This window comes from Festucalex cinctus, chromosome 8 (genome assembly GCF_051991245.1).
Source record: "Festucalex cinctus isolate MCC-2025b chromosome 8, RoL_Fcin_1.0, whole genome shotgun sequence".
Classification (NCBI taxonomy): Eukaryota; Metazoa; Chordata; class Actinopteri; order Syngnathiformes; family Syngnathidae; genus Festucalex; species Festucalex cinctus.
This window is the reverse complement of record NC_135418.1, coordinates 16565060-16592994: the sequence shown is the minus strand read 5'-3', so window position 1 is coordinate 16592994 and position 27935 is coordinate 16565060. Positions and strand designations below refer to the sequence as shown.

The following is a 27935-nucleotide window of genomic DNA, read 5'->3' as shown; positions in this document are numbered from 1 at the left end:
GTTAACTCACAAATGACAAAGCATCTTTAAAAAAATATAAATAAGTATAAAGCTAAGTATGAAACTTGTGACATTTTGCTCTGACAAACTGTACAAAACAGATGCTCACAAACAACCCCAGCAAGTTTTTTTTGTTTACATTAACATTTCAGAACATGGTGAGTCATTTTCACAGAGGTGTTCCTGGAAACTGGAGGGGGCATTATATATGTTTTTACTTTCACTTTTCTCATTATATTAGGCACAATGATTTCCAACAACAAAGCTACAGATGTAACAAATACCGAAATGCATCATTAAAGCATATCAAAGTGCACATTAAAGCCTGACCTAATTTAAAGTACAGTATTAAAAAAATAAAATAAAATCTGAGTCAGTACGCTGTGCTTTTGTTTTGCAGATAAAATCAAAACAACAGCATAATTTGCTACATGGAAACAACACAGACAGACTAGAAAACAACTAAATGAAACTGCCTCAAGTAAACAAAATGTCATGCGAGACTTTAAGGTTTAACTGTTAGACGGAAGTCTCTTTAGTGAGGTATAGAGATGTAATGATATCTACGTCTCGTGGTTCGGTTTTATCACAGTATTAATCTCACGGTATGATATTTATATTTTATAAGCTCAAGGTATTGCAGGAAGGTACAGGTGAGTGGACCGGCACATGAACCAAAGACTTCTTTTTCTTCATAGGCTTTATAGTGATTTTTGTTTATTTTCCCACAGTTTGTTGTGAAAAAGAGTCATGATGTCATGCATGGCTATCTTGTCCATCCAACGTTTACATTTGTATACCTCCAAAATGCTATTATTGCTACAGTAATAATCATCCTACGCGCACAATAACAAATTGTCACGTTGATTTCGAGACACTTTTAATACGGCAATATTGTGAATACTGTGAAATCCCTAGTGAGGTCATATGATTCCTTCCTATGACCTTGCACGGGTTAGCGCTATAGAAAATGGACGGTTGGATGGATAAAACGTATTAATGTGGTTTGCATTGAAGTTCTGGCTGGCAAACCACACACACAAAATCCCTCAGTGGTGTTTTGTCCCCAACTGTGAATCTTATCTCTTAATTGGTTCGCAATCTGCCGTCTTCAGCTCCCTCTTGCAGCAGGCAGTCTTTGATAGCATAGCGGCGGTCACCCAGCAAGTGCTCACCAGGCAATTAAAACTGTCACAGTGTGGCGGGCCGAGCCAAGCTCGGCCTCACAGCCACTGCGGAGTTCACTGCTTCCAGACTGCGGAAAAAAAATCAGGACAAGCAGTACGCTGAAATTAATCTGTTCATTTCGTCTTGTGACATGACGATGTACGACTCACTTCTCAATAATGGTGTTGCTGCACTGCAGTTCCCGGACCAGGATTTCCATTTCTTCCTTGAGGTGGTACATTCTAGAACAAAGAAAGACGTGCTAGCATGCTAGTTGTTTGTTATTTATGTTTACACAAGCACAAACCTTGACACCATTTGTTCCTTGTCCCTGACTGGTATTTCCGGCTGCTGCTGTCCTGCTCTTCTTGGCTGTAGTGTCACCAAGATTCTGTCTAGAGTCTGAGGCCGATGGATGCATGTTGCATTCAAACAAGTTTAAAAAAATTAAAACCAAATTTTTATTTTTTTTTTATTAGTATTATTAAATCACACAAGAATAAAGCCACAATTTTGCTGGTAAAATTGTATCCCTACATCAAGACCTATCAGGTTTTAATTTAAGTGCCACAAACAATGAAATACTCCATCGATATTAGCAATATAGAGCAAGTGTTGATTCTGAGGGGGGAAAAAAAAAACAATAAATAAACAAATAAATAAAAAATAAACATACACAAACTGGGGTCATTCTTTTCTTTGATTTTTTTTTCAATAATCATACCATTGACCCCTAGTTTTTAACAAATTTTGCCATTCTCAAAATATCATAACTAAAGAACATTTTTTTTTTTCAGTAATACTTCATTCATTCAATCATAACAAAATAGTTTTCATTTAACGTGACTAGTAGCCACAATCTCCAGCTCACTTTGTTTTGGTGCTGCTCAGTTATCTCAAGGTCAGCCAACAGGCCCGTGCAGAAGGAACTGAAGTCTTGTAGATGGTTCTGCATCTCCAGTAAAATTCTGCAGATACAGTAAGGACATATTTGATTATGTAAAGTGAAATCAGTGATTTGTTTCTATATACATTATACAGGTCATTTCTGCAATTTCATGGCACAAAATGACTCATCCTCCCCAACTCTATAAGAACTTGACTGCCTTTGTTCACACCTCAAGAGTGACATGCGGTTAGCTAGCTTGCCATGCTTACATGTAGAGTGCCTCGTTGTCGGCTGTGAGTACACGCATGTCATGGTCAAAAAGGTGGAAGCGTCAGGAGGGGAGAAGAAGAGGTGGAAAAAATAATCTCACTTTACAGTGACTGGTGTGACCACTTGAAAGTGCCTCGTTGTCTGCCCCAAGTGTATGCCATCACAGTGAGTTTTTTTCCCAGGTCTGTTTATAATAACACTGTTTTCTGTGGTGTGTCAATTTCAGACAACCATTATTTTCACTTTACAGGTGCTATTAAAAGGTTCTGTCCGAGGCGAAGCGAATCTGGGTCAAAGTTAACTCATTCGCTGCCAATGACGACTATAGACGTCAAAGATCATTTTTTACTAGATTGGCGGGGAATGAGTTAAAAGTTCAGTTTCTGTGTTTGAAACATGCTCTGACCTGCTCCATGTCCTAGTGGTGTCCAAGAGATCCTTGTATTTTATCACACAGTTTTCTCTGGTGAGCGACTTGACCCGCTTGATGTGCGAGGATAGGTGGATTCTATCAAAGACAACGATAAACATGTTATGGGATAACAATCTCAGCATGAGAGAGCAGTCCAGCAGATACGTGGAGCACATACTTTTCAAACTTGTGGATTTGTTCATCATTATATAACAATCCTGTGGAGAAAATGTGAAGTTAGGTAGCACAACGGAACCATGAATGTGAAGTTTAAAGACTTGTGCATGTACTTCCTGAGATTCTGTCTTTACGGTAAAGCTGATGAATCGCCACAATCTTTTGAAGGAGCATCTGCATTTTCTGGCAGCTGGAGGAGGCAAGAGGTCAAAAGTCACACCGCCGTGAATTGGGAACTTCCTGCTTTGTACCTTTTGTCACTGTTCAGGGTCTCTGCGAGCTTGGCCTGCTCGATCTGCAAGTGATCCAGGCGGTTCTGAAATTCCCGAATGCCTGCGGCGTACCCAGGCAGGTGCTCGTTGATCTGCATGGAGGACATCAGCGAATGTGTCAAGTAATATTCGTATTTGTAGTCTGCACTATTATTAACAAAAGTACCAAAAAATGAAGGCCTGAATTTTGTTATTGATGATTTTGGTAATGTATCTATCCCCTTTCAGCCATTCCCTTTACTTTCATTTGCAACTATTCTGAACTCTGAACATTTCCATTGATCCAATTTAAGCAAAACAGAATGTCCTGCTTCTGTGTTTACAGTACAACGAAGGATAAGCCTCTTGGCATGGCTTACCTGCTGCAACCTGTCATCCTTATCAGCTGCCCCCATGTTTGCCGAAGCATGGCGATCTCTTCATAATATGAACGACATGGGAGGAAAAAGTTGGGATGAGGGCATTTTTGAAATTCCCTTTATTTGACTGTGAATGTGTGCAAGCAGACTCACAGAGTGAATATCCTGTGTTGTACGCCGAGGCAGGACTTGAGTCTTAGACTGATCTGGGAAATACTGTGCATCGCTTCCCCGCACTCCCTGCGCAACATCATCCTGAAATACAGTTGTGAGTTAAAAAACAAAAACAAAACAGTGTTAGCCAATTTCAAGCATTTTAACTCATTTAAACCAAATATTGTGTGCTCTTACTACATTTACAGTGTGGGTACCACATAAGTAGAAAACAAGCTTTTTGTGAAAAGATACATTTTCTCCAAAATGGTGACTTTGACACGAATATGTTTTTGTTTAGTGACGCTCTGTGAATTAGATTTAATGTGACAAAGGCTTTGATCATTTACGTCATCCTTGAAAACGTTCCATTTCATCAGATTTCATCAGCCCATTGAAAAGAGATACAATGCTGCCATCTGCTGGCCATAGTTGGTGGCTGTTTTTGATTCCACAACCCAATGACCAGGCACTTAGGCAGTTGACGTCATTTAACGTTTATGGTAGCATACATCCTGATTTTACTAATCGTTATTAAATATTTTTGGCGGCCAAAGAGTTAATAATTTATAAATTGTGTAAAATTCCTCAATCTCTCTTCTAGATGCCATGCCTCAATAACTACTAAAATAACTACCCATTCATCCATTTTCTATAAGGCTGTTCCTTATTGGATCAGTTAAGATGGAGCTTATCACCGCTGACTTTGCGTGAGAGGTGGCAAAAATAACTACTATGGCAAAATTGTGTTTTCTGTTTGTCAGTCCCTTTGCTATGTAACTTTCTGGTTCACGGATTACAAAATCAGCATAATTGTAAAAAAAAAAAAAAAAAAAAAAAAAAAAAAGTTGAGTTGTTTAAATTTATGAATTTGCACCTTTTTATTTTATTTTAAAATAACACAATTTAATTAATTTTGTTTCATCCAAAAGGAACTTGCACAATTATAGTGTTTCAAAGAATTTTATTTTTCTTAATTTTTTTTTAAAGTTTTAACATTTTCTTGTTTTGTACCAAAAAAAAAAAAAAGAAAAAGATCATCCTATTTGTGATGTCAATTATTACCAATATAATCATGATCTTTATAATCAAGCAGGCAGAAATGACAAAAGGACAGCCATTTCGATTGAGTTGTTCCAATGTGAAGTGACAATCATAAGAAGCGTGCTCCTCACATGTAACTGTAAAATCCCTCTAGTAGCAGTTCCCTGTGTGAGTGCAGCAGTTGTACTATCCTCAGATACTGGTGGACCACTCCAACTATTATCTTCAATGACATTAAAGAGGGAGAGGTAACAATGACCTGATGGTGTTTTTTTTTTTTTTTTTCCATGAGGCTAGAATTGAAAAAAAAAAAAAAAAAAAAAATCACAGCTGTGCTACCTTTGTGAAGTTGTAGTCGGCCATTACGTCAAACTTGGCTGGGATGATTGGTGTCTCTGCTACAGATGGGATATAAAGACACAAAAGCAATCCATTAACAATAGTATACTGATGTCCAGTATAATTATTGTACTAACATTTGGGCCATTTACTGTATCTCAATTTGCTGTATGTAGCAGACAATGACATTACACATGATGTACTGTAAATTAAAACGTGTGCGTCTTACGTTCCCTGAAGGGAAGGCTGCCTTTTGCTTCTGGCCCGTGACTCAGCAGGATGAGAGGCCGTGCAGCTGTAGTGTGAGGGAGGTTGACCACCTTCATGCTGCCCTCTAGTGGGAGTTCATGGCCCAAGTAGAGCAGCTGCTGGTGCTGGACTTCAATTCCAGTCTGCATTGCCACCTCCTCGAAAAACCCAGACACCCTGAGGAGATGCGCAAAATAAACAACAGGTTTGGCTATAAAATACAAACAATGCTAAATGTCTGCTTTGTGTTTACAAACATTCCAAAAATACGCAGACTCACGTGTTGTAATGATGAACGTAGACACAATGCGCCATAGCCTGCTGGAGGGCAAACAGGTGCACTGGCTGCCGTTGCAGGATGTCTGTTGTGGCTGTGAAGAACTGGTCGAAGCCCCAACACCTCTCCTGGTCCGCCTCAAGTATGCCGGCAAGAACAGGAACCAGATGCACCTTGAGTCCCCTATGGAGACGGTTCAAATTGACACGGGTGAGCAATCTTCCAACTGTTATTTTTTATGTTGTTGCTTAAAAGCGCAATCAGGTTCCACTAATGACCAAAGTGGCATACTGTGACAGTTGGCAGCTGTCCGGCAGGCACGAGCTCCACTCGATTGGTCCGTTATCGATCCGTTGTAATCCAGAAATGGCCCCCATGGGCTTCTCTGATGTGATTTTGTACCTGCACAGAAAAACACAAGTTAATACCAATGGCTTCAATAATCATGTTTTCACAGCAATGTTCAAGACTTTACATGATCTGCTTGTCCCTGCGGGGCCCTCTGAATGGCATGAAGGGGAGAGACCCCGTGGCAGTGTGGTAAAAGGTCACCCCGACGCTCCACAGGTCCACGCTCACGCCGTAGGACTTCTGCTGATGCGCACGGAGCACCACACGCTCGTACATGTCTGGGTGCTAGTCACAAACGCACACATGTAATAGAAAAAACATGTAATTTTTGGGATATTTGACAAAATGCTTATGCTACTAAGTTAACGTTAAATATTTTACTCAAAACGGAATTTGTCTGTTCTTCCCCTTTTCTCAACATTTGACTGCTAGCCTATGGACCAATGAAGCTGGTGCGTTAATCATTTTACCCACAAGAGGTCGCAAAGTGAAAATAATGACACACATGGGCGGCACGGTGAATGGGTGGTTAGCACGCCCACCTCCCAGTACTGAGGAGTCGGGTTCGGGTTCGAGTCCAGGCTCCGGCCTTCCTGGGTGGAGTTTGCATGTTCTCCCTGCGTGCCTGCGTGGGTCTTCTCCGGGTACTCCGGTCTCCTCCCACATTCCAAAGACATGCATGGCAGGTTCATTGGGCGCTCCGAATTGTCCCTAGGTGTGCTTGTGAGTGTGAATGGTTGTTCATCTCTGTGTGCCCTGCGATTGGCTGGCAACCAGTCCAGGGTGTCCCCCGCCTACTGCCCAGAGCCAGCTGAGATAGGCTCCAACACCCCACGCGACCCCCAAATGTGCATCAATGTACAGTAACAGCATGTGCCCATGGATGACCAAGTGTTCCATGGACTTTTTGACAAATTATAATTTCTGTTTATTTCTATTTTACAAGGCCAAGTTTTAAAATGTTGACAATTAGCTGCATATGTCAGAAGATGGTGGCAAAGCACTATTTTTCCTATTAGACATGGCTTTGGACTCAGCACAAGAACAGTGAATAGAATTTTGTAGTAAATAATAGAAAAAAATAAAAAAAGTCTACCAGTTCACAAATGACTGCATGTTGAAGTGATACATCGCGACTGACATATAATGGAAACTCCAGTTACAAACGTCCCTTTTTAAGGTACTTTGCATAAAATTTGCATCGAAAAATGGCCTCTATTTACATACTATTTTCGATATACGAACGGTCTTGACGTGGACAAGGGGACGGATCTATGTTGTAATTCTTCTCACATTGTGTACCCATCACTGCGATCTGAAAATGCGCAATATCCCTCTGCGGCTTCCACCTCAGCGTCCTTCATCATCCCATCACAATCTAATAGCCGTTACGTTTGTGAATGACGAAGTAAAGAAATACGAAAATCATTTCCCTATCCTTTAAGGCTAACTTGATTTATTTATATTAATAGTACAATATGCAAGGTGCCATTTACAATGAATAGCTGGCATGGAACAATCACAACAATCACAATACAGTAAATTTCGATTTCTTACCAGATATTCTTCAGTTCCGTAGATGGACACGAACTTCTCGTCATCCTCCAACTCTCTTGCCGCACCGAAGTCAGTCAGCTTATAGACAGACCTGCCGTCCTCGCCCGTCTGCCGCATTATGTTGCCTGGTTTAATGTCACGGTGCACCACGCCGTTTTCTCGTAGGTGGTTCATTCCCTGCACTAAAACAGAACGGAAGGAGGCAAATATTCACCTTAAATGCACTTAATAGGCAGCTGAGGTCAGGGTTCACCAAGTGTTTTGAAAATGAGAGCTACTTCTCGTGTACTGTTTAATGTGAGGTTCGACTGAACAAATATACTCAAATTATTTGGAGGTAAAGGAACACATACTGGGCTAGAAGATTCCATTAGACCTTTAAGGGTCTGCTGTATGTTTAACCACACGTTTAATGAACTTGTCTTTAACCTACCAACACATTGCAATACAGTGAGAAACTCAGTCTCAGCCAGGCCGAAAGCATTTTCCGGCTCTTCAAGCAGGTTGAGCAAACTTCCCCCTGAGCAAAATTCCATGACTAGAACGTTCTGTTTAGACGGCAACTGCAAAAGTGAACAACTCGGTTTGACACATTCAGCAACATTCACATTTTACTTTAACACAGGGAAGAGTTAAACGTTTCTGTTTAACTTCTCTCGTGTTTACGTTGTTGATTATGTAATGGTCCTGCATGAAGTGGCAGCCTTACCTCCTCCACGGCGTAAAGCTTGACAATGTTCTTGTGGTTGAGCTTCCTCAACATGTCAAACTCCCTCATCTGGACCTCGTGACTGCGGTTGTAGCTCGCCAAGTTGAACACCTTCACGGCTACCAACGCACCCGTCCGCTAAACAAACATTGCAACAATTTTGTGGTGATTCATTTGTAGATGATGAAAACAAAACAAAAACATGTATAAGCAAAAAAATATGAGGTTACCTTATTTCGAGCCTTATAGACGCAGGCAGTAGCCCCTTGACCCAGGACATCCTGTAAGGACCACAGGTAGCTGGGCGTACTTGCTGTCATCTCTGATATTATGGCAGAAAAAAAAAAAAAAAAGATCATGGACACAAAAAGTAGTTCCTATCGTTCAAGTGAAATACAAAAGTAGCACACTGTCAAACACAAATACAGACAGTATTTCTCACTACCTATACATACAAATATATGAGGAGTGTGTGAATTTTCTGAGCCAGTGTCATTTTTACAGTATGACAGCACGGTATGAACGTCAACCAGAGATGCTACAAAATAATTGTAACCATGTCTGCTGTCTATTAGCTTAGCAGTAGTTAGCAGATTGCACTTGTACTGTGCCGCTCAATGCTGTCAGTTTACGACCCAAAAAGTGCATTTAAATCTGACTTAGCCTATCTTTCATTCGTGTTGAAGTAAACACTTCCGTAAGAAGATAAACTACACCTGAGATTGAAAGATTTACGATGGTTGCTGCTGCGGACGATCCTTTCCTTCGTTTATGGACTCCAAAAACTTTTGTATTTATAGCTCAGAGTGGCGTTGGTAACCACATTTCAGCGTTTCGACTCACGGAGGAAGTGTCTGCTTGCTGCTGTGGTTCAGTTTTGCTTGCGGAAATGAGGCTAGAATGCGAACGTGGCCCGTTTCAAACAAATGACACTATCTAAAAGTTGGTAGTTGTTAGCTAAATGTCAACTGTTGAGGATGCGGACTGTAGCTACAAAGTTTACTTAATTTATTTCGAAAGATAAAATGACTTGTTTTAAAGTGGGTCACGTGACATAACAATTAATGCACCGTGCGTCGTTCCTGGACCGATATTTCAGCATACAAGAAACGCGAAAGCATAACAATAGCAGTGTTAAAAATCATATATACAGAAATATTTTATTTACAAATAATTGTCTTCGTTGTTTTCAAATTCGGTGTTACTAAAAGCACAATCCCAAAAGTTACTCAGTTGGACGAGGTTGCTTCTGGGAGTTGTAGTCATTGGTTGTCTCAATATTTATGGCCACTTCCCTGTGGGTGGGGGACAATAAAAATACGATATACATAGAGGTAAAACTGAATATACTTGGTTGTAGTATAATGTATTATATATTTGTTTATTTTAGTCTCATGCATCAACCGGCTGCTGATATTAAACATTTTACTTTTAGAGCTGTCAAATCCAGATCCAGAAAATGAAAAAACAACAACATGGCTTTATAGTCACAACTGGTGCCCAATTGGCAGGTAAATGACAGTTCTACACAATCGGAAGGTAAACGTGAAGAAGCACCAACTTGATAAAGGCAAACGGTGGCAGGGTGTATTACTTTTTGAACCTGGATTTGACACCTCTTACTTTTGTCTGTACATAGGTTACTTGGTTACTCTTAAACCTGTCAGTTTGAGCACAAAGATGAGACAAGTCAGAATTCATAGCAAGCAATGTTTATTAAAAAAAAAAAAGAAAAAGATCTACAACTGGAACTACACATAGAATTATATAAGGCCTATTTGATTAAACCACCATTGATATTACTGTACAATATTGTACCAAAAAGAAGAATGTACCTCTGTAATGTACAACATTGTATATACAAAGTACATCTCAACACAGGATTCTCCAGTAATACAAAGACAACTATAAATAAATTTGTCATTACAGCCTCTCTCTTTTTTCTTTCTTTTTTAGTTCTGTTTCCAAATGGGCACAAATGCATATTTGACAAATCACCCGCACACAGTTATTCCACACATAAAGCCAACTTTGTTGAAGTGCATGATGATTGATTTGAGATCAAATGCACCAACCACCCACATCAATGTTTGTTTGTGTGCACATAAGCACGCAGTCACAGTCCCTCCAGTTGTTGCGATGAGGTAAGAGCAACAAAAAATACACAGTATATTACACAAACATGATAGATTCAAAGAAACAAAAAACAAAACAAAAAAAGTACAAGTGTAATATGTGGGGGAGCGTGATGCAGTGTCTTATATGTGGGAAAATCTAATTTACATATTTAAATGGGGCTACTCCCTGTAATAATAAATCGGTTCTTCTTTGGCCACTCTTTCAAAGAGTTTTGTGGTTGCGTTTGACTAAATGGTTTGTTGCGTTATTGCAAAAATCCTGCGAATAAAAACATACGAGCGACACCACATATTTGCCTCATCATATAGCTCGGCCATCTTCTTGTAACGGATTCATCCATCCCATCCAAGCATGCTCACATAGCGGCACACGCATGCACACAACCAGACGGCTACACGGTTCCACATTTGACCATAACAGTGAAAAAGTCGGACGAAAAGGGTGCTTAAGAAGTAATTGGATGAGGTGGTTGGTTGTGCTCTAAACACACTTAAAAGCCCTCAGCACCATGCTTCCAGTTGCCCTAATGATTAATAAACACATAAACACCATTAGAATAATTAAACTCTTCTTACTGCAAAGTGTGAAGTATAATTATAAGAGCAAGCTGTCTTTTTTTTTTGTTTTTTTTCCTAGTTGATCCTCTTGCTGGTATTGCAGATACATAAAAGGATGTTGTCAGCTATGTAGTCACTGTAAGCTGCTGTCAAATGTCAAATGCAACCTGAAAGGTGTTTAGCTGCCACAAAACACCACACACACGTATGTGGAGAACATGTGTGTGCGTGTACAGTCCAACATCACAAAGAAAAAGAAACGCTGGCTTTCAGTGGTCCCCTACACATAGAAGAAGAGCTGCAGGAGAAAAGCAGCATAATGCCTCAAACTACCAGCGTTGCATTATTCTTATTGCTTGATTTAGGGCTGGGGAACCTTTTCGCTATCCGTGGTCATCTCTGATAGCCAGATTCAATTCATAAAAAAAAATAAAATATATATGCAACAATCAAATATTTCTTATTATGATTTAGAGGAAGTCAACCCAAAATGTATCTTTACATTATGTGTATGGATACCCACTAGTGTAAACACTATATTTATAAAAAATAAAATAATTTAACATTAATAATATGATTATTTTATGATATTATATATATTAAGTACATGTAATCAATTTTAATAAATATTCAGAGTTTATTTTAATTTTATTTTTTATTAATATTATGTTTGTGGAATATGAGTTAAGCAGAAAAATCCACCTATTTTCCGCCATCTTTGGTGGCGGCCATTTTGTCACTTGTCATCTGGATGACACACATTTGCTCAGGTAACCAATCATGGCTCAACTTCAGCAAACAGGTGAGCCTTGATTGGTCGTTGCCTGAGCAACTGTGATGTCATTTTCAGCCGCCTTCTGATATTGACAAAAAACTGCTGATTTTTGCTGCTTAATTAATGGCATACTTGACTCATTGAGCTATTTTCAGCAGTAAAAAGTTAATATTTTGTTGATAATTAATGTGGTAACTTAATTATTTTTCATGAACAATTAGTACCTTTAAAAAATAATTTTTCTACTTGCTGTCGACTGATGATGACATCACCTGTGCTGAGGAAGTAGGTAACGACCAATCATGGCTCACCTGTTTGGTCAGTAAACTGAGCCATGATTGGTTGCTACCTACTTTCTCAGCACAGGTGATGTCATCATCAGTTGACAGCAAGTAGAAAAAATACTTTTTTAAAGGTACTAATTGTACAATAAAAAATAATGAAGTTATCAAATTCATTCTTGACAAAATATAAACTTTTCACTGCTGAAAATGGCTCAATGAGTCAAGTATCCCTTTAACTTATATTAATCAGAACACTGGGGCTGCATATAATTCTAGCATAATATTGTAAATAACTTTATTGGGTTGTCTTCCCCTTTAAACGTTTTCGGGCTTTTTATACAAGTTTTTCAGAGATTCAATGCTTGTGGTTCCCCACCCGATTTAGCATTTCTTTTGGCTACATTTTGACAAAGATCCTTGGGAAGAAAAAAAATAAAGACTGGAAGAAGAGATAAAGCTCTCAATCACTCACGCTGATATTTGGCCCAGTCTTTAAATACAGAAATTCATCTCCAGTCTTCCACATGTGAAGCAGCAAGACAGTGTTTCATTTCAAGAGCGCTGAAAACGTTTCACAGTCTCTTCTTAGGAATCAAAAAATCCCTTCTGGTTGTTACAGGGTCTTCAAAATGATTCAACAGTGCTTTTTCTTCCTCATGTAAATCTGTGATTGTGGTCCACCCCCCCTTAAAAACAGCTCATCTGACCTGTTCCCTTGTGAAAGACTCGAACATCCTTGAAAAGTTGCCTGCCATGCAACCGGATTGGGACGTCTGAATGCTACAGCGAGGAGTGGGTTAGTAAGTATGCACTGTATGGAGAACAAACTAAGTGCTTCCGACACCTGCTGTTTTTAAAGCGTTAGGATCAGATTTGAGAACGAGGAGGCGCTAAGCCGGGCAGGATTTGTCATTAGGCTGGGATGAAGGCGGCGGAGGAGGCGCGTGGGGGAGCGAATGCGGCGGGGGAGGCGGCGTCGGGGGCACGGTGGACGTCGGCGAACCCGTGGCTGGACTGCCGCCCCCTCCGCCGCTCTTGGGAAAGACCACCGGCTTGGGCCTGGTCGCCGGCGGGCGCAGCTCTCGGAAGGAAGGAACCGAGGAGGAGAGGGAGGAGGCGGACAGGGAAGGCGACGTGGCGGAGGGGAGGGGGCTCCTCGGCTGGCTTTTGGCCGCCCGGAAGGAGGAGGGCACGTCGCTGGCGGAGGAGGCGCTGCGCTGGAGCGGGTGGGCGTGCGAGGAGCCCCCCTCGCCGTCCCGTAACAGGCGGGAGTGCAGCGGGCTGGAGGGTTCCGACGCACCTCCTCCGCCGCCGCTCACTCCTTTCAGCTGCTCCAGCGTGTCGAGGACCACGTCAGGCGTGTGTTTGGAGGTGCTCTGTCGCTCCAACTCCCTCAGCTCATGCAGAGCGCAGCTCATTGCTGCTTCGATGTCCTGCAACAGAGGGAAGAAACATTCACTCAATTGATTTCCAAAGTAAGGATGTTCAATACCACTTTTTTGTGCGAGTATTCAACTCTTGAGTAGTCACTGATACAAAGTTCTGATACTTCCATTACACTAGAATAGTACCCGTAATTTATCTTCTAAAGTCAATGTTGTAATCACACAAGACAAGTAAGTATCTTAAAATCTTAAGTAGGGATGGGCAAGTACCGATACCAGGTATCGGTATCGGGCCGATACCAGCCTTTTTTCAAGTACTCGAGTACTCGTGACGCAGACGAGTACAAGCGACCGATGGCAGAGGGGGAAGACGTTAAGTGAGTCCTCCTTGCCTGTAACGGGCGCTAGCTTGCAGCAGTTTTTCACCAAAACTTCACCGGTTTGGAAATACTTCAAATTTGTGAATCTTTTTGTGTTTTATTTTGAGCGTTAGGACTATTGCAGAGTGACTGTGCTGTTTTTTTTGGTCAAAATTAAAGGAAATATATTTGTTTAAAAATATCTTTTAGGGTTTTTTTTTTATTTGTCAAAATGTACTACTGGTATCGGCAGTTGGTATCGGTATCAGTGAGTACTGAGGGTCCGAGTATCGGTATCGGTCTGAAAAAAAAGTGGTATCGAACATGCCTAATCTTAAGTATATGGTCAAGTACCAATACAAGGTATCAATCATATTGGGCCGATACACGGCCTCATGCCAAGCTATCAGTACTTGCGACGGCGGCCAAATACTGGTGGCCTTTTTGTGGCCGATTTTCAATGAGAAACTAAAGGCATACTTGTCTGACAGATTAAAGGGATACTTAACTCACTGAGCCATTTTCAGCAGGAAAAAGTGATTATTTTGTCTGGAATAAATTTGATAACTTCAGTCTTTTTCATGTACAATGAATACCTTTAAAAAGTTTTTTTTTTTCTACTTGCTGTCGAACTGTGCTGAGAAAGTAGATAACGGCCAATCATGGCTCACCTGTTTTCTGGGTTTGGTCAGTAAACTGAGCCATGTCTTTACTTACTTCCTCAGCACAGGTGATGCCATCATCAGTCGACAACAATTAGAAAAATTACTTTTTAAAGGTACTACCGTAATTGTACATGAAAAATAATGACGTTAGCACGTTAATTATAGACAAAAGATGAACTTTTTACTGCTGAAAATTGTTCAATGAGTCAAGTATCTCTTTAAGAGGTCCAATCATTTATTTTGATTGGGACTTTTTCTGCCCACCGGAATATTTCTTTAATGTTAGTTATTACATTTTATTTTATTGTGTGTTCTATTGAAAAGTAATCATTTCGTGAAGAATTGGGGGGGAAAAAAGGTAATAGAAAATTGACATTAATTTCTCACAATTCTAAGGAAAAATGCTATATTAGGATATGTAAGCCTTACTTTAAAATGATCTGGCATTTTTTTTTTAAATGTAATTTTATGCATCAAAAGTACTAGTGGTCTATCTTGGTATCGGTATCAGTGACTAAAAATTGAGTACACGTACTAGTATGGGTCTGGAAAAAAAAGTGCTATCCAACATCCCTCATTTCAAAATTTAAAACAAAGTCTAACTATTTAGCGGCAAAGTAGATTACTATGACCTTAGATTGTTTTTCACGTTACATTATGGTGCTAGGCAGAATTTGTGAATTATTTGTAGCCTGTTAAAAAACCAAAAACAAACAAAAGAACATTGTGCAATCATGTTGTCACTGCACCTCAAGTCAGTACTGAGAGTGAGCCGCACCTGTGAGCTGTGATCCACCTGAGCGATGACCTCGGGTTCCAGAGGTCGATGGTTGCTGAAGCTCTTGGAGCGTCCTGCCGGAGTTGACTTGCGCAGTTGCGGGCTTTCCACCTAAGACCGCATTATGAATTTAGCACGTCATTGGCTTCAGGAATTTGAATCCTAAAAAAATCTTTACGTCATCACACAGTACCTTCGTCTTTAGCGAGGAGTGGCGCGTGATGGAATTGAGGATGCTGTGAGCGCTGACTGGCCGTTTGTCTGCAGACTCCTTCACCAGAGCTCCGCCTACAGGAAGTGATGCAGTCCTCACCCCTCCCGCACCGCCCCCAGCGGCCCCCGGACTATCACTGTCGGAGCTTCGGAACGTTCTTCTGATGCTCCCGGACTCTGGACGTTTCCTCATCCTGAAAGAGAGAATTTTCAAAGGTGTTTGAGACATCAGTGGTGCAATAAATCAAACAAACCTGCGTAGAAGTCAAATCTCCATGTGAGACTCACTTGTTGAGGTTGGCCAGGTAGATGTCAGCCACATGAGCACCCGTCGGCGATGCAGCGCTGCCCCGAGTGGAAACCCGTTCCGCCAGCTGGTCCCTGGTGTCCGCATCAGATTTTGGGCTTCCACGACCACCGTCAGCCCTAAAAATAATCAAATCTTACATCAGGACTCTGAGATTAAATGTGTCACCTAAAAAAGTTGGCTCGAAAAATGATTTTCAATGTGATTTTCAAACTATCTATCCATCCATTCGTTTTCTGAACCGTTTACTCCTCACAAGGGTCGCGGGGGTGCTGGAGCCTATCTCAGCTGGCTATGGGCAGTAGCCGGGGTACACCCTGGACTGGTTGCCAGCCAATCGCTAGGCACAGAAACGAACAACCATCTCAATGAAAACTAAACAAAAATAATTTCGTCAACATTTTACACCGCACTAAAACTAGACTAGACTAAAACCTTCATTAAACTGGGACAAAATCAGTATGCATTTTCGTCAACTAATGAAGAAGAGATGAAAATGTACTTCACTTATCAACTGGAGTAAAATCTATCGACATTTTATTACATGTACAAAAACGAGATGATTATATGATTATTTGATTTTGTAAATGGTTGTCTCTGCTAAACTGTCATGTGACACACCCCCTTTCAAATCTGAAGCTAGCAAGTGCAACATGCACAAACACATGAGGTGGATTCACAGCAAAAAGTAAAAAGTATAAAAAAAGAAAAAAAGAAAAAAAAGTAAAAGTAAAATAATAGTTTTAACGTAACATTAATCCAACGCCTACAACGTTCCAACAGTAATGTTAATCCAACTGCTAGCTAATGCTGGCTAATTTACTAGCTCATAGCATGGAGCTATAGTAGCCACTTGTTGATATACTGTAATTGTGTGAAGTTATCAAAAAGATGAGCGAAAAAAATACGTGAAATAGTTTTAGATTCGAAATGTTCAACATAATTTGCTAACAAAAAACATGAAAAAAATAAATAAATAATCCAACGGCTACAACGTTCCAACAATAATGTTAATCTGACTGCTAGCTAATGCTGGCTAATTTACTAGCTCATAGCATGGAGCCATAATAGCCACTTGTTGATATACTGTAATTGTGTGACGTTATCAAAAAGGGCTTAAATGATTGTCCTGACTAAAACTAGTCTAAAACAATTGACAGTTTAGGTTGACTAAAACGAGATGAATAAAATTATGTTTTCTTGAACTAAAAGACTAAAATGCTACATTTATAGTCTACGAAAAATGGACTAAATAAAAACGGGATGAGGACTATGATAGTGATTGAAAATGGGCTAAAATAGACTAAATTTTAAAATGGTGGATAAAATTAACACTATTTCAATGCATGATTGATCATTTCTTTTTATTTTTTATGCTGACTAAATATTTCCCCTTGAAAGCCCACTGAGCACTAAACAGCTCGAGAGCAACTGGCCACAACTGGAATCTCCCTCTGAGGCGCGCTGTCAACACTGTACATGTCATCTCGACAGGTGAACTCTCCAAACATACCACATGAATAGTTCAGGTAACCGCAAGTTGAACTTGTAACCATTTCCTGAGGCGCAGAAAATGTCTTTAGGCACATAGTGTATCAAACATGATGAGTGCACACATCTTACATGTCTTGGACCACAATATACTGATGTGGCACCAATCCATCCACGCCATTGTGTCGCCCCTCCCACCAGTCGTCAGACGCTCGCTGATATAGAAGCAACGAGGCGCCCTTCTTGAATGACAGCTCGCGACTGGTCCGGCCGGAGTAGTCGAAGCGAGCGATGGCTTCAACTGGGTCAGACTCTGAAACAGCCAAGGTGCCTGATGTTGACAGGATGGCGGACGGACAGACACAGGAAGTGACAGAGTGGGTGGCGCAAAACAAGACAGAGAGAGAGAGAGAGAGTGGGAGGGAAGCCAGAGCAGGTTAGTGCTGCTGCGTTTGGTGATGGCACATGTTGCAAAAAACATACACAAAAGAAGCATAATCAGGCAGCAGGCTGTGAGTCGGTTGAAAAGATTTCAGCCACAAAGAGCTAGAGGAGATCTTGTGAGACCAAATTGTGCTTTATGAAGTTTTTTTACATATTAAATGGGAAGTCAAGTCAAAATTTGTCTTTTATTTTTGCTCTAACTCGTTTAAACACAGCATTCTTTTTACTATTGTGTTTGTGGAATATGCATTAAACAGCAAAATCCACCTATTTTTAATCCATCTCCGGGGGCGGCCATTTTGTTACTTGCATGTCAACTGAAAATGACATCACAGTTGCTCATGGCTCAGGTAACAACCAATCACATGTCAGCTTGCGAATGTCACATGATCAAACTCGAAAAACAGATGAGCCATGATTGGCTGTTACCTGTGCAACTGTGATGTCATTTCCAGTTGGCAGCAAGTGACAAAATGGCCGCCCCTTGAGATGGATTTTACTGATTCATTCATTTTCCACAAACACAACATTAATTAGAACTAGACGAAGTGCAATTTCTGGAGAAATTGCGTGGGAATGCTGAAAACTGAAGGCGAATAGCTGAATGCTATGATTTGAATGCTTATGAAGTAAATTGAGAGATAAATTATGAAATCATGACCTGATTACTGGACAATGCACTTGAGCAACTGTGCCACCAAGCAGTATCAAACAGCTGGCAATGATGCTAAGTTATATGTACGGAATTGGGCGTGGAAAGTGACACAGAAAAAGTTCAATGTCTGTCCCATTGAAAATGAATGGGAAAAAGTTGAGCTTAAACGTTAAATTTACTGTATATCACGGGTGGCGGGAATTTTTGAACAGTGTAAATTGGAAGTATTATGTGGGAGTTGTTAGGCAGCAAAAAAAGTGTGGAGAACAAAAATCACAATAAGATATGTGGGAACGCTTAGCTTTCCCACAATAAAGGAGATGTTTTGACTTGACTTCCTCTTGAAACACATTTGTTACGCACCATCTTCGCTGTTGTGGCCAACCGACCCGGTGTCGGGCGCCGGCTCTTGCACAAGAGGGGGCTCACAGTGAGGACTGTCACTAGAATGGACAAAAAAAAACACACACAAACAAAAAAACAGATGAGTTACGTCAGACTGTGGACGTTTGATAATCTCCAGCCTGTCTTATATTCATCAAACTAGACTAAGTGCAATTTCTGGAGAAATTACATGGGAATGCTAATAGCTGAATGCTAAGATTTGAATGCATGTGGAATACTTAAGTAAATTGAGAGATAAATTATGAAATTACAAATATGACCTCCTGGACAATGCAGTTTACCAACTGTGCTACCGAGCAGTGTAAGACACCTGGTAATGATGATAAGTTATATGTATGGAAGTGGGCGTGGAAAGTGATACTTAGAAAAAGTTCAATGCCTGTCCCATTGAAAATGAATGGGGAAAAGTTGATATTACAAGTTAAATTGTGCAAAAATACCGTAAGTTATGTGAAATCAGACAATATATACCCTGGGAGGCGTCAATTTTTGAAGCTAGTTGAAATTTGAACAGTGTAAATTGGAAGTATTATGTGGGAGTTTTTACATGGCAAAAAAGTGTGGAGAATAAAAATCACAATAACATATGTGGGAATGTATTAGTGATTGAAGAGTCCTACAGTGTGTTTGGGAATGCTGAAACATTGTGTCCATAAGCTGGAATGTATCTAATAATAAATTGCTTGTTAATACTTCACAGCCTATCAAATACAGTATAGGTTAGCTAACAAAATCATGTGCTAGCAGCTATGGTCTTCCAGTGATGCTGCTGAATCTTTGCAACATCACTGCTTCTGTTTCAACATCCTGTCCTAAAAAAAGAAAAAAAAGTCCAGTATCACAGCAATGACGCATTTGGAATATACAAGATAGCTTATCTGTCCTAACAGGGTGCACATTTTGTTCTTTGATGCCATTTGAATGTGGTGATATGGAGGATGCTCGCATTAAATCGCTGAGCATGCTGGATTTTAGTTACAGAAAATTCATGTGGATGTTGCGTAGATTGCGAGGGAACGCAAAGATGTTTGCGAGGAAACACAAAAGTTTGTTTTGTTTTTTTCTCCCATGTCACCTTAGGGCAGGGGTGTCAAACTCATGTTAGCTCAGGGGCCACATGGAGGAAAATATATTACCAAGTGGGCCGTATCGGTAAAACAACGGTATAAAACTTAAAAAACGATTGCCGTCATTTATACGCAGATTTTCATGGGCCAGCCCTAATTTACTGAGCTCAACTGTAATTATTGTTCCTGAAAAATAACACAAATGCAAATGGAACGCGGCAACACTTTGCCAGTAAACGTTCCAGACGTGTTAAATCCACCTGATTTGCATATACAAAAATTGTTCCCAGAATACATTATGTGGCGCAGTTAATGACGTGAAAAGGATGCTAATTCTTACTAGTAATTGATTATTTTTTTTTCGTATTTAACACGTTTTTCGGTCGATGATTAAAAAAAAATAAAAATAAATAAATCATTAAAAAAACAACATAACTAAGTTGTGTGTAAAATGACATCCAGGACGGACGATTGCCCGTACAAGTTGCATTGCTTATCTGAGGACTGCTTGTGAAATTACAAATTTATATGATTTGATTGTGGCCGGCTGATTAATTAGTCCAACATTACAATTTTTTTTTAACTTTTCAAAATCATCTCGCGGGCCGGATTAAACCCCTTTGTGGGCCTGATCCGGCCCGCGGGCCGTATGTTTGACACCCCTGCCTTAGGGGCTCCATAGACATCTGCCAACTGCCTCTTTCTGCCCTCATTGTTATCACAAAGCTTCCTCTTATCAAGCAGTTCTGCTACTTGTAGGCGTGTTTACTCTATCCCAGACCTGCCTGTTGTCTTTCTTGGTCTTCCTGATATTGTTTGCTCCCCAATATTCTGAGACCATCTCAGAGCAGGTGCATTTATAATGAGACTAGATTACGCACAGGTGGATTCGTTTTTGTATCATTATCAGTCATTTAGGTCAACATTGGCTCATTCAGAAATCATCAGGGAACTTCTGGAGTCAGTTGGCTGCACTGAGAGAAAAGGGGGTGGGAAATTTCACATGCCATATTTTTTTTTAGTTATTTAAAAAGAAGTTACAAATATTGGATACATTTAATTCCGCTTACTTTTATTATTATTATTATTATTATTATTATTATTAGGGGTGTTAAAAAAATTGATTTGGCAATAAGTTGCGATATTACAGCACACAATTTTCAAATCAATTCAATATACGGCTGAATAGATTTCTAAACATCGATTTTTGATGGAAATATTCCATGTAAAATGTCTTTCTTTGAGTTATGAGCATGGAAGAATATTATCTTAATGGAACATCAAGCATTAATATTTTATATCAATGCTGTTCAAACATGAAGCTGATTGCAGCAGATGTTATGAGTTAACAATTATGAGCCCAAAGTTTCAGATCAATATATTTTCATACAAATCTTACAGTGTACATGTACAACTTTACTGAATAGTATTTTCTAAACTCGAGTAAATAAAATTCGCAATAATCAATCAATCAATTATTATTATTATTATCATCATTATTAAAATTGTCTTAGTGAGTTCAAGTGCGCTTTAACTAAATGATTACATTCAAATTAAAAAATACTTTTAAAGCAAATGTAAATAAAGTTACAAAGCCACCATATATTAGGCGAGTTTAACCAGCCCGCCATCCTATCACAGCTAACCAATTCCTTTCTCCTGTATTGTGTTGACAAGCTGATACTTAACTCAATAAACCCACCATACCTGTTCTTATCCTTGCTGCCTGGACTCCACCTTCTCTCGAAAAGTGTTGACGTGACTTCCCTCAGTTCAATATGAAGGCACAACAAAAGATACACTGGAGAAGCCTGGCTGAGCCACATCCAATATGGCCGCCACATCAAGTACCTGTTGTTGGCAGGAGCCACTCAGAGTTGGACAAGAAGTGCCCAACGGTAACCATAAATTGTCATTGTTTAAGACGCCAGAGATAAACAAATCAATTTTACCTATTAATATTTACACTACCCTGCTCATTGAAAATCAAATGTACATATATTTCTCAGTATTTTTATGATAATACTTCATCATTGAATTCTTGTCCCTTTCTGTGTGACTCAGTTGGGCGCTGTAGCGCCCTCTATTGACGAGCCTCCACTGACCAGAACTCATCGCCGGCTCCCGGGATGACGTAGATGGGGCCCTGCAGCTCGTGCCGTCTCGGGAAGATGGTGTCATGGTGGATGATGATGGTTTTCATGAGTTCGTTGACGTGCGCCTGGCAGGAGACCTGGTCGTGGCCTTCCGGGACAGACATCAGGGTGGGCCCAAAGCAGATGGCAAGGTTGTAAGGGTCCATCATGTTCTCCTCACTGTACTGGGACAAACTGGAAGGAGGAAAAAAAAAAAAAAGACATTCAGAGTTTGGCTTTTTGCAGGGAATGCAAGCCTGCAGAGCTCATCAAGGCACTGAATATGATACAAGGCTACAAATCAACCAGAGACAGCCGGAAATCTTTTTTCAAGAACTGAATGAGGAAAAAAAGAACTGCTCTAAGGGCCTCCTTTGGCCTTTTCAGGATGTTTTCATCATTTCAGTTATCAGGAGACATTTTTTTGGGACATTATTTTACCTTTAACAGTGTATGTGGACAGAATGTGCCTGAGGAAAGCTGCTGATGTCAGACCCAGATATCAAAGTAACAGTTAAAAAATAAAATAAAATAAAAATAAAACATTGTACTGGGCTGTAACAACAAATTTTGCACTTGCCATATTCCTTATATAATTATGAGAAGGGATTGGTGAGTACCGATACTAGTGATCAGTATCTAACAGATAACTACAAATTACAAATCAGAATCGAAAATTGCCATTCATTTCATGTAATTACAGGAAAAATGTTATATCGGGATATATACGTCTTACTTTAATTAAAATGATTTGTCACTTATTTGGGAAATTTCTGTATGAAAAATACTACAGTGGTATCGCTACTTGGTATCAGTGACTACTCAAAAGTTGAGTAATCTGAAAAAAGTAGTATCAAAGTCTTCAATAATCACCGATACGGATACCAAGTATCGATAGCACGAGTACTTTAGATACATAACGTTTCCAAGAAAGATCTATCTATCTAAATAAAAACAGGAGGAAAAATTACTCAGAAAAATAGGGGGGGGGGGGGGGGGGGGGGATTATTCATTAAAAAAGGGGGGGGGGGGGGGATGAAGTACACAGACAAACGGGGAAAAAATTATTCAGAAAAACATTATTTAAAAAAAAACAGACTTTGGAAAACAATTACAGAACCGGTAACAAAGTACAAAGTATACAATACAAATACAAAGTATACGAAATAAACACCAAATTAATAAAGAGTAATCAGGGGAAAAAATGCTTTTGTAATACACTTTAGCGCAAAATCTGATTCATCCATTGTTAATCGATTCTAAAAATAATTCGATCATGACAGCACTATTACTATTACTGTACAACTGCACTACATTAACTTGATTTACTGACCACGACCAAACCAAAATATTAGGAACACCTCTCAGCATGTTAAATGAATACCTGTGTGAAAATCATAAAACGAGTGATTTTTCTTTTATTGAAACTCATTAAGAAAGACGTGTTTGTCCGTCCTGCTACTCACTGATTGAGGAAGGCAAACAGGTATCTCATGATGATGAGGGTTTTGCTTGGCAACGACTGCAGCACTCTCTTAATGTGGACAGCGCGCTCCTGGAGGCTCTCCATCGCTGAAACAGTGACGACATCCGCGAGATGAGTCACACGATGGAGAGTTTGAAAAACAAACCGAGCGCGCATATCGGCGGAGGTGAGTGACTCTTACAGACGCAGGATATGAGGTCATGGAACACTTCCTTTGGGAAAAGGGCCTGCTCCAGCCCTCTGAAGTAGAGCTTGAGGACGCCAGCAATCGAGTCCATGTCATGGTCGTTTTGGTCTCCTGCCAGCGGGTCTTCGCCTGGAACCGTGAAGATGGCCAAAAAGTGGTAAGATGATGTGGGGGATGGGGGCACATTTTCAGCCAATTGGAAGCATACCTCGCTCAAATGCATTCTTGATGTCATTGACTTCCACCTGGGAGCCCGATACTCGGAAAATGCCCTCGTGTTGCAGACCTAAGCGGCCAGAAGCACACAGTTTGCTTTTATTACATCCATTTTTCATCCCCGGGATTGGCATGCAGGATATTGGATATGTAGTTTGTTCATTCGAAGACGACTCGAGTCAGAACTGGTCACATGACGACAACGCAGCCAATCTGTGCACGGTAAAGCCGGGCGCTAAACCTATCGCTTGACGGAAGAATTTCCTCACCATGGCGACTGATGAAACGGATGCAGCTCTCCACCATAAGAGGGATGGCTTCACCTGCATCCTAACATTGGGGGAGAACACGATTTGCATTAATCTTCACACCCAATAGGTGACAAATGGGAAGCTGCCAAGCACATAACACAGCAGCAAGCGTGTTATGAGGAGGACTACCTCACACATTTGCTGCACATGCATCAAAGCACACGTTTAGGAGGAAGGGGTGCCAGACATGGGGAGAGGAGAGGCTGCTGTTGCTAGGCGACAACACTTTTTGCATTTTGTTTTGGGTTTTCCAGAAAACTAGCATCATGCAGAGTAATTTAACTGATAACTGATAATAATAAAAAAAAAAAAAAGTCAATGGTCACTTGACTATTATTATTATTATTATTATTATTATTATTAACATATTAATTATGAATGAACTAATTTAACAGGGGGATACATATATTTTTTTATGCCATCAAATGTGAGAGCATTTGATTGTTTTGCCTGTCACTATATGTTGCTGGCATAGATAGATGAACAAAAATTATTTTGCAATTATGGCTCAGCGATATGGCCAATAAAAAAAAAATAATAAAAAAAATAAAAAATAAAAAATCTAGATTTTTCCCAGTCATTCTGGACGATTACATTTTTAATTGAAGTTATAAACCCAACAAACATCTGTTTGTTTATTTATTTATTTAATTATTTATGTACTTATTCACAGGACTGTCTCAGAAAATTAGAATATTGTGATTATTTTCTGTAATGCAATTAAATAAGCAAAAATGCCACACATTCTGGATTCATTACAAATCAACTGAAATATTGCAAGCCTATTATTGTTTTAATATTGCTGATTATGGCATTTTTTTACTTGGTCTGAGGAAATAGTCTAATATTTTGAGATAGGATATTTGAGTTTTCTTAAATAATCAGCAATATTAAAATAATAAAAGGCTTGCAATATTTCAGTTAATTTGAAATGAATCCAGAATGTATGACATTTTTTTTTAAATTGCATTACAGAAAATAATGGACTTTATCACAATATTCAAATTTTCTGAGACAGTCCGGTATTAATTTATTTGTATACTGATTTAAATCAGTTTTAACAAACTTAACATTCATAGCTTGTGCAAAAAAAAATAAAGCTATTCATAGCTTGTGCATAACTTGCCACAATAAATGTAAGCAGTTAGTAATTATTGTGTAAACAAGTCTTACAAACCACCCATCCAGCATTCTGCCACAACTAACAATAACAGCTTTTAATCATCAATAACAGTTTTGATTGATTCAAAGTTTCAAATAATCGAATTTTAAAATGCCAACTTAATGAAATTAATTAGATTTTTTTACATTTCTAATTAATAAATGTGTCGACAAATTGGGAGAAATTGTTTCATTTACCATGGCAACCCCGATGACCTCTCATACAGCCTGATTGGGAATCACTACAGTACTGTATTGTATATATGATGTTGATTTTTTTTTTTTTTTTTTTAACAGTAGGAGAGTTGATGCCACAAGGTGGCGTCCCTGTTTTTCATCCCCTTGTTCTGCCCTAGTGAGACCATTCGATTGCACTAATTCCATAGCAGATACACATCTGTGCACGTGTATTTCCTCCCAAACATGCACTTTTGCATTTCATGGGTGGTGACGGTGGGAAAATGCGTTCCAAACAAAACTACGCACTCACACGACAGATAATTACCTGTTTCCGTATTGCTGAGTTTCTCCGTCCACTATGCACGGAGAGAGAGAGAGAGAGAAACAGCACTCTGTCATTAAGTCGGCAGAATGACTATTTATACGCACACGACTCTGGTAACGCTCTATTTGTTCACAGACACATATGTTGAGAATATCTTGAAATGGTGGCGGAGAAAAATCATACCCCTGAGTGCCAAGAAATGAAGAAAACCCTACCCCAGATAGTGTGCGCGTGTGTTTATGTAATTCCTTCCTTCACCACACGTACCTGGCAAGGCAACAGTCGGTCTTCTGACCTAAACGGGGGGAAGAGACAGGATAAGTGTGGACGTCGGGGAGTCAAAGACGGTTTTAGCGTACGCATACAAAAGCTTTCCTGCTGGGTTGCGGAAATGCTGACATTTCCTGAGGAAGACCCCCAATCGTCATCCCGCACCCCCCCCCCCCCCCTAACCTCCTCACCGCTCCACTCCAGCACATCTGTGACCGCATATGGTCGCGGTCGCTGTGACCTCCACATATAGTACGTGTCAAAAAAGGTATGAAGGACACTCACTCTCTCCTATGGTCTTCTGGATGAGGTCATGCTTGGCCTCCAGCTTGGTGATCAGGTTCCTGCCTTCGAGAAACTCCTTCAGCTTCTACACACACACACACACACAGACACAGGCATGAATCTTTATTCGTCATTGCACATGCACAAGTACAGAGCACCGAAATGGACTTAACAGGCACAAGCCGTCCAACAGAGGGAGACAGGATGGAAAGTCCTGCCGGTACTCACGTTTCACTATTATCTATTATACTATAATCGATTATTGTGGGAATGCTGAAAGCATCCCACAATATGTTATTCGGATTTTTATTCTCCTCACTTTTTTTTGCCGAAAAACAACTCCCACATAATACTTCCGATTTACACCGTTCAAATTGCTTGAAAAATTCACGCATTCCGGGGTATATATGGTCTGATTCCACGTTAGTGACCGTACTCACACAATTTGACTTTAAATATCAACTTTTCCCCATTCATTTTCAATGGGACAAACATTGAACTTTTTCTAAGTCCCACTTTCCACGCCCACTTCCATACGTACAACTGATCATCATTACCAGTGTGATACTGCTCCAGTTCTTTTTATTCATGTATCTTTCAACTTCAATTAAAACTTTGTAATTTTCACAGAATTTATCTTTCAATTTACTTCATAAGCATTCAGCTTAGCATTCAGCTTTCAGCATTCCCTCGCAATTTCGCCAGAAATTGCACTTCGTCTAGTTCAAACTAGTGATAAACCAATATGTTTTTTTAAGGCCAATGCTGATTATTAGTAGGGATGTAACGATATTCAAATGTCACGATACGATATCACGATATGAAGCTCACGATATGATAATTATCACGATATTGTGGGGAGGGTGGCGATATTTAGAAAAGGTTGATTTGATTGATTTGATTTGATTTACTGAACATATAAACGAGCAAACGGCAAAAAAAAAATAAAAAGAAAAGAACACCCCAATAAAATCATCAATCAATCATAGTTTACATGTTCAAAAGGTTACAATACTGTAAAAAACAATGAGCTCATACTAAAAAAAAAAACAATATTGTGTTCATAAAATCAATGTTATATTATTATGTATATTATTATATATATACTCCCTACGTTCGCAAGCATTCACCGCTCAGTGAGATACCAGCTTTATCGACCTTCAGATTCGTAAAAAGGCAGATGCCGATATTTGACAACGATTCAAAGCTGCCACTGACCGTAAAGTAGAACTGTTCCGTCTCCTGTTGGTTGGCCCGCCTCTTGGCGAGGCTGGGCTTGCTCAGATAAGATTCACTGAACGTGGACTTGACGGACTCCATGCTGTTGCTGTGGTGGAAGCAATCCGACACGTCGTAGTCCTCCACGGTCACCATGTCTTGGATGGTGGACAGGGTGGCCTCCATGGTCTTCTTCACCTGATGAGCAGCAGCGAGACAGAGAGAGGAAAAAAAAAAATCAGTGAGAGGAATGTCAAAACAGATGTTATAACTATCAAGGGAAAACTAATACTAAAACATCTCTTAACCTCTTCGTTCTCAATCTTGAGCGTGGAGAGGCGGGACTGAAGCTGCTGGCACCTCTGGAGAAGCTCACTTTCCAGTGGCTGCTGAGCACACATAACGCCCATCT

At 39.9% G+C, this 27935-nt stretch overlaps 2 protein-coding genes and 1 long non-coding RNA gene across 8 annotated transcripts in view; 1 reads left to right on the top strand and 2 right to left on the bottom strand.

Moving 5' to 3' along the window:
• Window positions 1–105: 105 nt before the first annotated feature.
• ikbke (inhibitor of nuclear factor kappa B kinase subunit epsilon) lies at window positions 106–9260 on the bottom strand. 3 transcript variants are annotated; one of them, XM_077529317.1, is made up of 21 exons: window positions 8942–9260; window positions 8456–8547; window positions 8226–8363; window positions 7950–8079; window positions 7517–7698; window positions 6084–6244; window positions 5900–6010; window positions 5612–5791; window positions 5312–5508; window positions 5083–5141; window positions 4875–4966; window positions 3700–3801; window positions 3547–3604; window positions 3167–3279; window positions 3029–3105; window positions 2917–2956; window positions 2733–2834; window positions 2039–2135; window positions 1475–1569; window positions 1338–1409; window positions 106–1255 (listed from the first exon to the last, which is right to left on the bottom strand). In XM_077529317.1, exons 2-21 carry the CDS (start codon window positions 8543–8545, stop codon window positions 1192–1194), a joined length of 2160 nt encoding a protein of 719 aa, XP_077385443.1. In that variant the 5' UTR covers window positions 8546–8547; window positions 8942–9260; the 3' UTR covers window positions 106–1191. The 3 variants fall into 3 exon arrangements, with proteins under 3 accessions (XP_077385443.1, XP_077385442.1, XP_077385444.1); XM_077529316.1 differs by lacking the exon at window positions 8942–9260 and having other exon boundaries at window positions 8456–8932; XM_077529318.1 differs by lacking the exons at window positions 2917–2956; window positions 3029–3105; window positions 8942–9260 and having other exon boundaries at window positions 8456–8932.
• On the top strand, window positions 5638–9115 carry LOC144023649 (uncharacterized). Its single transcript, XR_013284585.1, has 2 exons — window positions 5638–5818; window positions 6066–9115. It is a non-coding gene; the product is annotated as an uncharacterized LOC144023649 (long non-coding RNA).
• Window positions 9261–12057: 2797 nt separating the features above from the next.
• Window positions 12058–27935, bottom strand: part of srgap2 (SLIT-ROBO Rho GTPase activating protein 2) — a 69270-nt gene continuing 53392 nt past the window's right edge. For 2 of the 4 annotated variants that reach the window (XM_077529314.1, XM_077529313.1), the window contains exons 8-23: window positions 27832–27933; window positions 27524–27721; window positions 26306–26390; window positions 26018–26045; window positions 25751–25781; window positions 24043–24103; window positions 23766–23843; window positions 23552–23686; window positions 23351–23456; window positions 21855–22079; window positions 18641–18720; window positions 17311–17509; window positions 15669–15806; window positions 15361–15574; window positions 15168–15278; window positions 12059–13413 (exon numbers count right to left, since the gene is read on the bottom strand). In XM_077529314.1, the coding sequence (XP_077385440.1) occupies window positions 12871–13413; window positions 15168–15278; window positions 15361–15574; window positions 15669–15806; window positions 17311–17509; window positions 18641–18720; window positions 21855–22079; window positions 23351–23456; window positions 23552–23686; window positions 23766–23843; window positions 24043–24103; window positions 25751–25781; window positions 26018–26045; window positions 26306–26390; window positions 27524–27721; window positions 27832–27933 (2334 nt within the window). In that variant the 3' untranslated portion in view covers window positions 12059–12870. Of the gene's footprint in view, window positions 13414–15167; window positions 15279–15360; window positions 15575–15668; window positions 15807–17310; window positions 17510–18640; window positions 18721–21854; window positions 22080–23350; window positions 23457–23551; window positions 23687–23765; window positions 23844–24042; window positions 24104–25750; window positions 25782–26017; window positions 26046–26305; window positions 26391–27523; window positions 27722–27831; window positions 27934–27935 lie in introns of all 4 variants that reach the window. The other 2 variants (XM_077529311.1, XM_077529312.1) reach the window with 2 other exon arrangements.

Bases quoted from the DNA above. Each gene is read 5' to 3' on its own strand.
- ikbke (XM_077529316.1), bottom strand. From the start codon at position 8,584: ATGATCTTTTTTTTTTTTTTTTCTGCCATAATATCAGAGATGACAGCA. The intron at 4,967-5,082 runs GTAGCACAGCTG...ATGTCATTGAAG, and splicing joins CCGACTACAACTTCACAAAG to ATAATAGTTGGAGTGGTCCA. The intron at 2,835-2,916 runs GTATGTGCTCCA...TGTCTTTGATAG, and splicing joins CAAATCCACAAGTTTGAAAA to AATCCACCTATCCTCGCACA.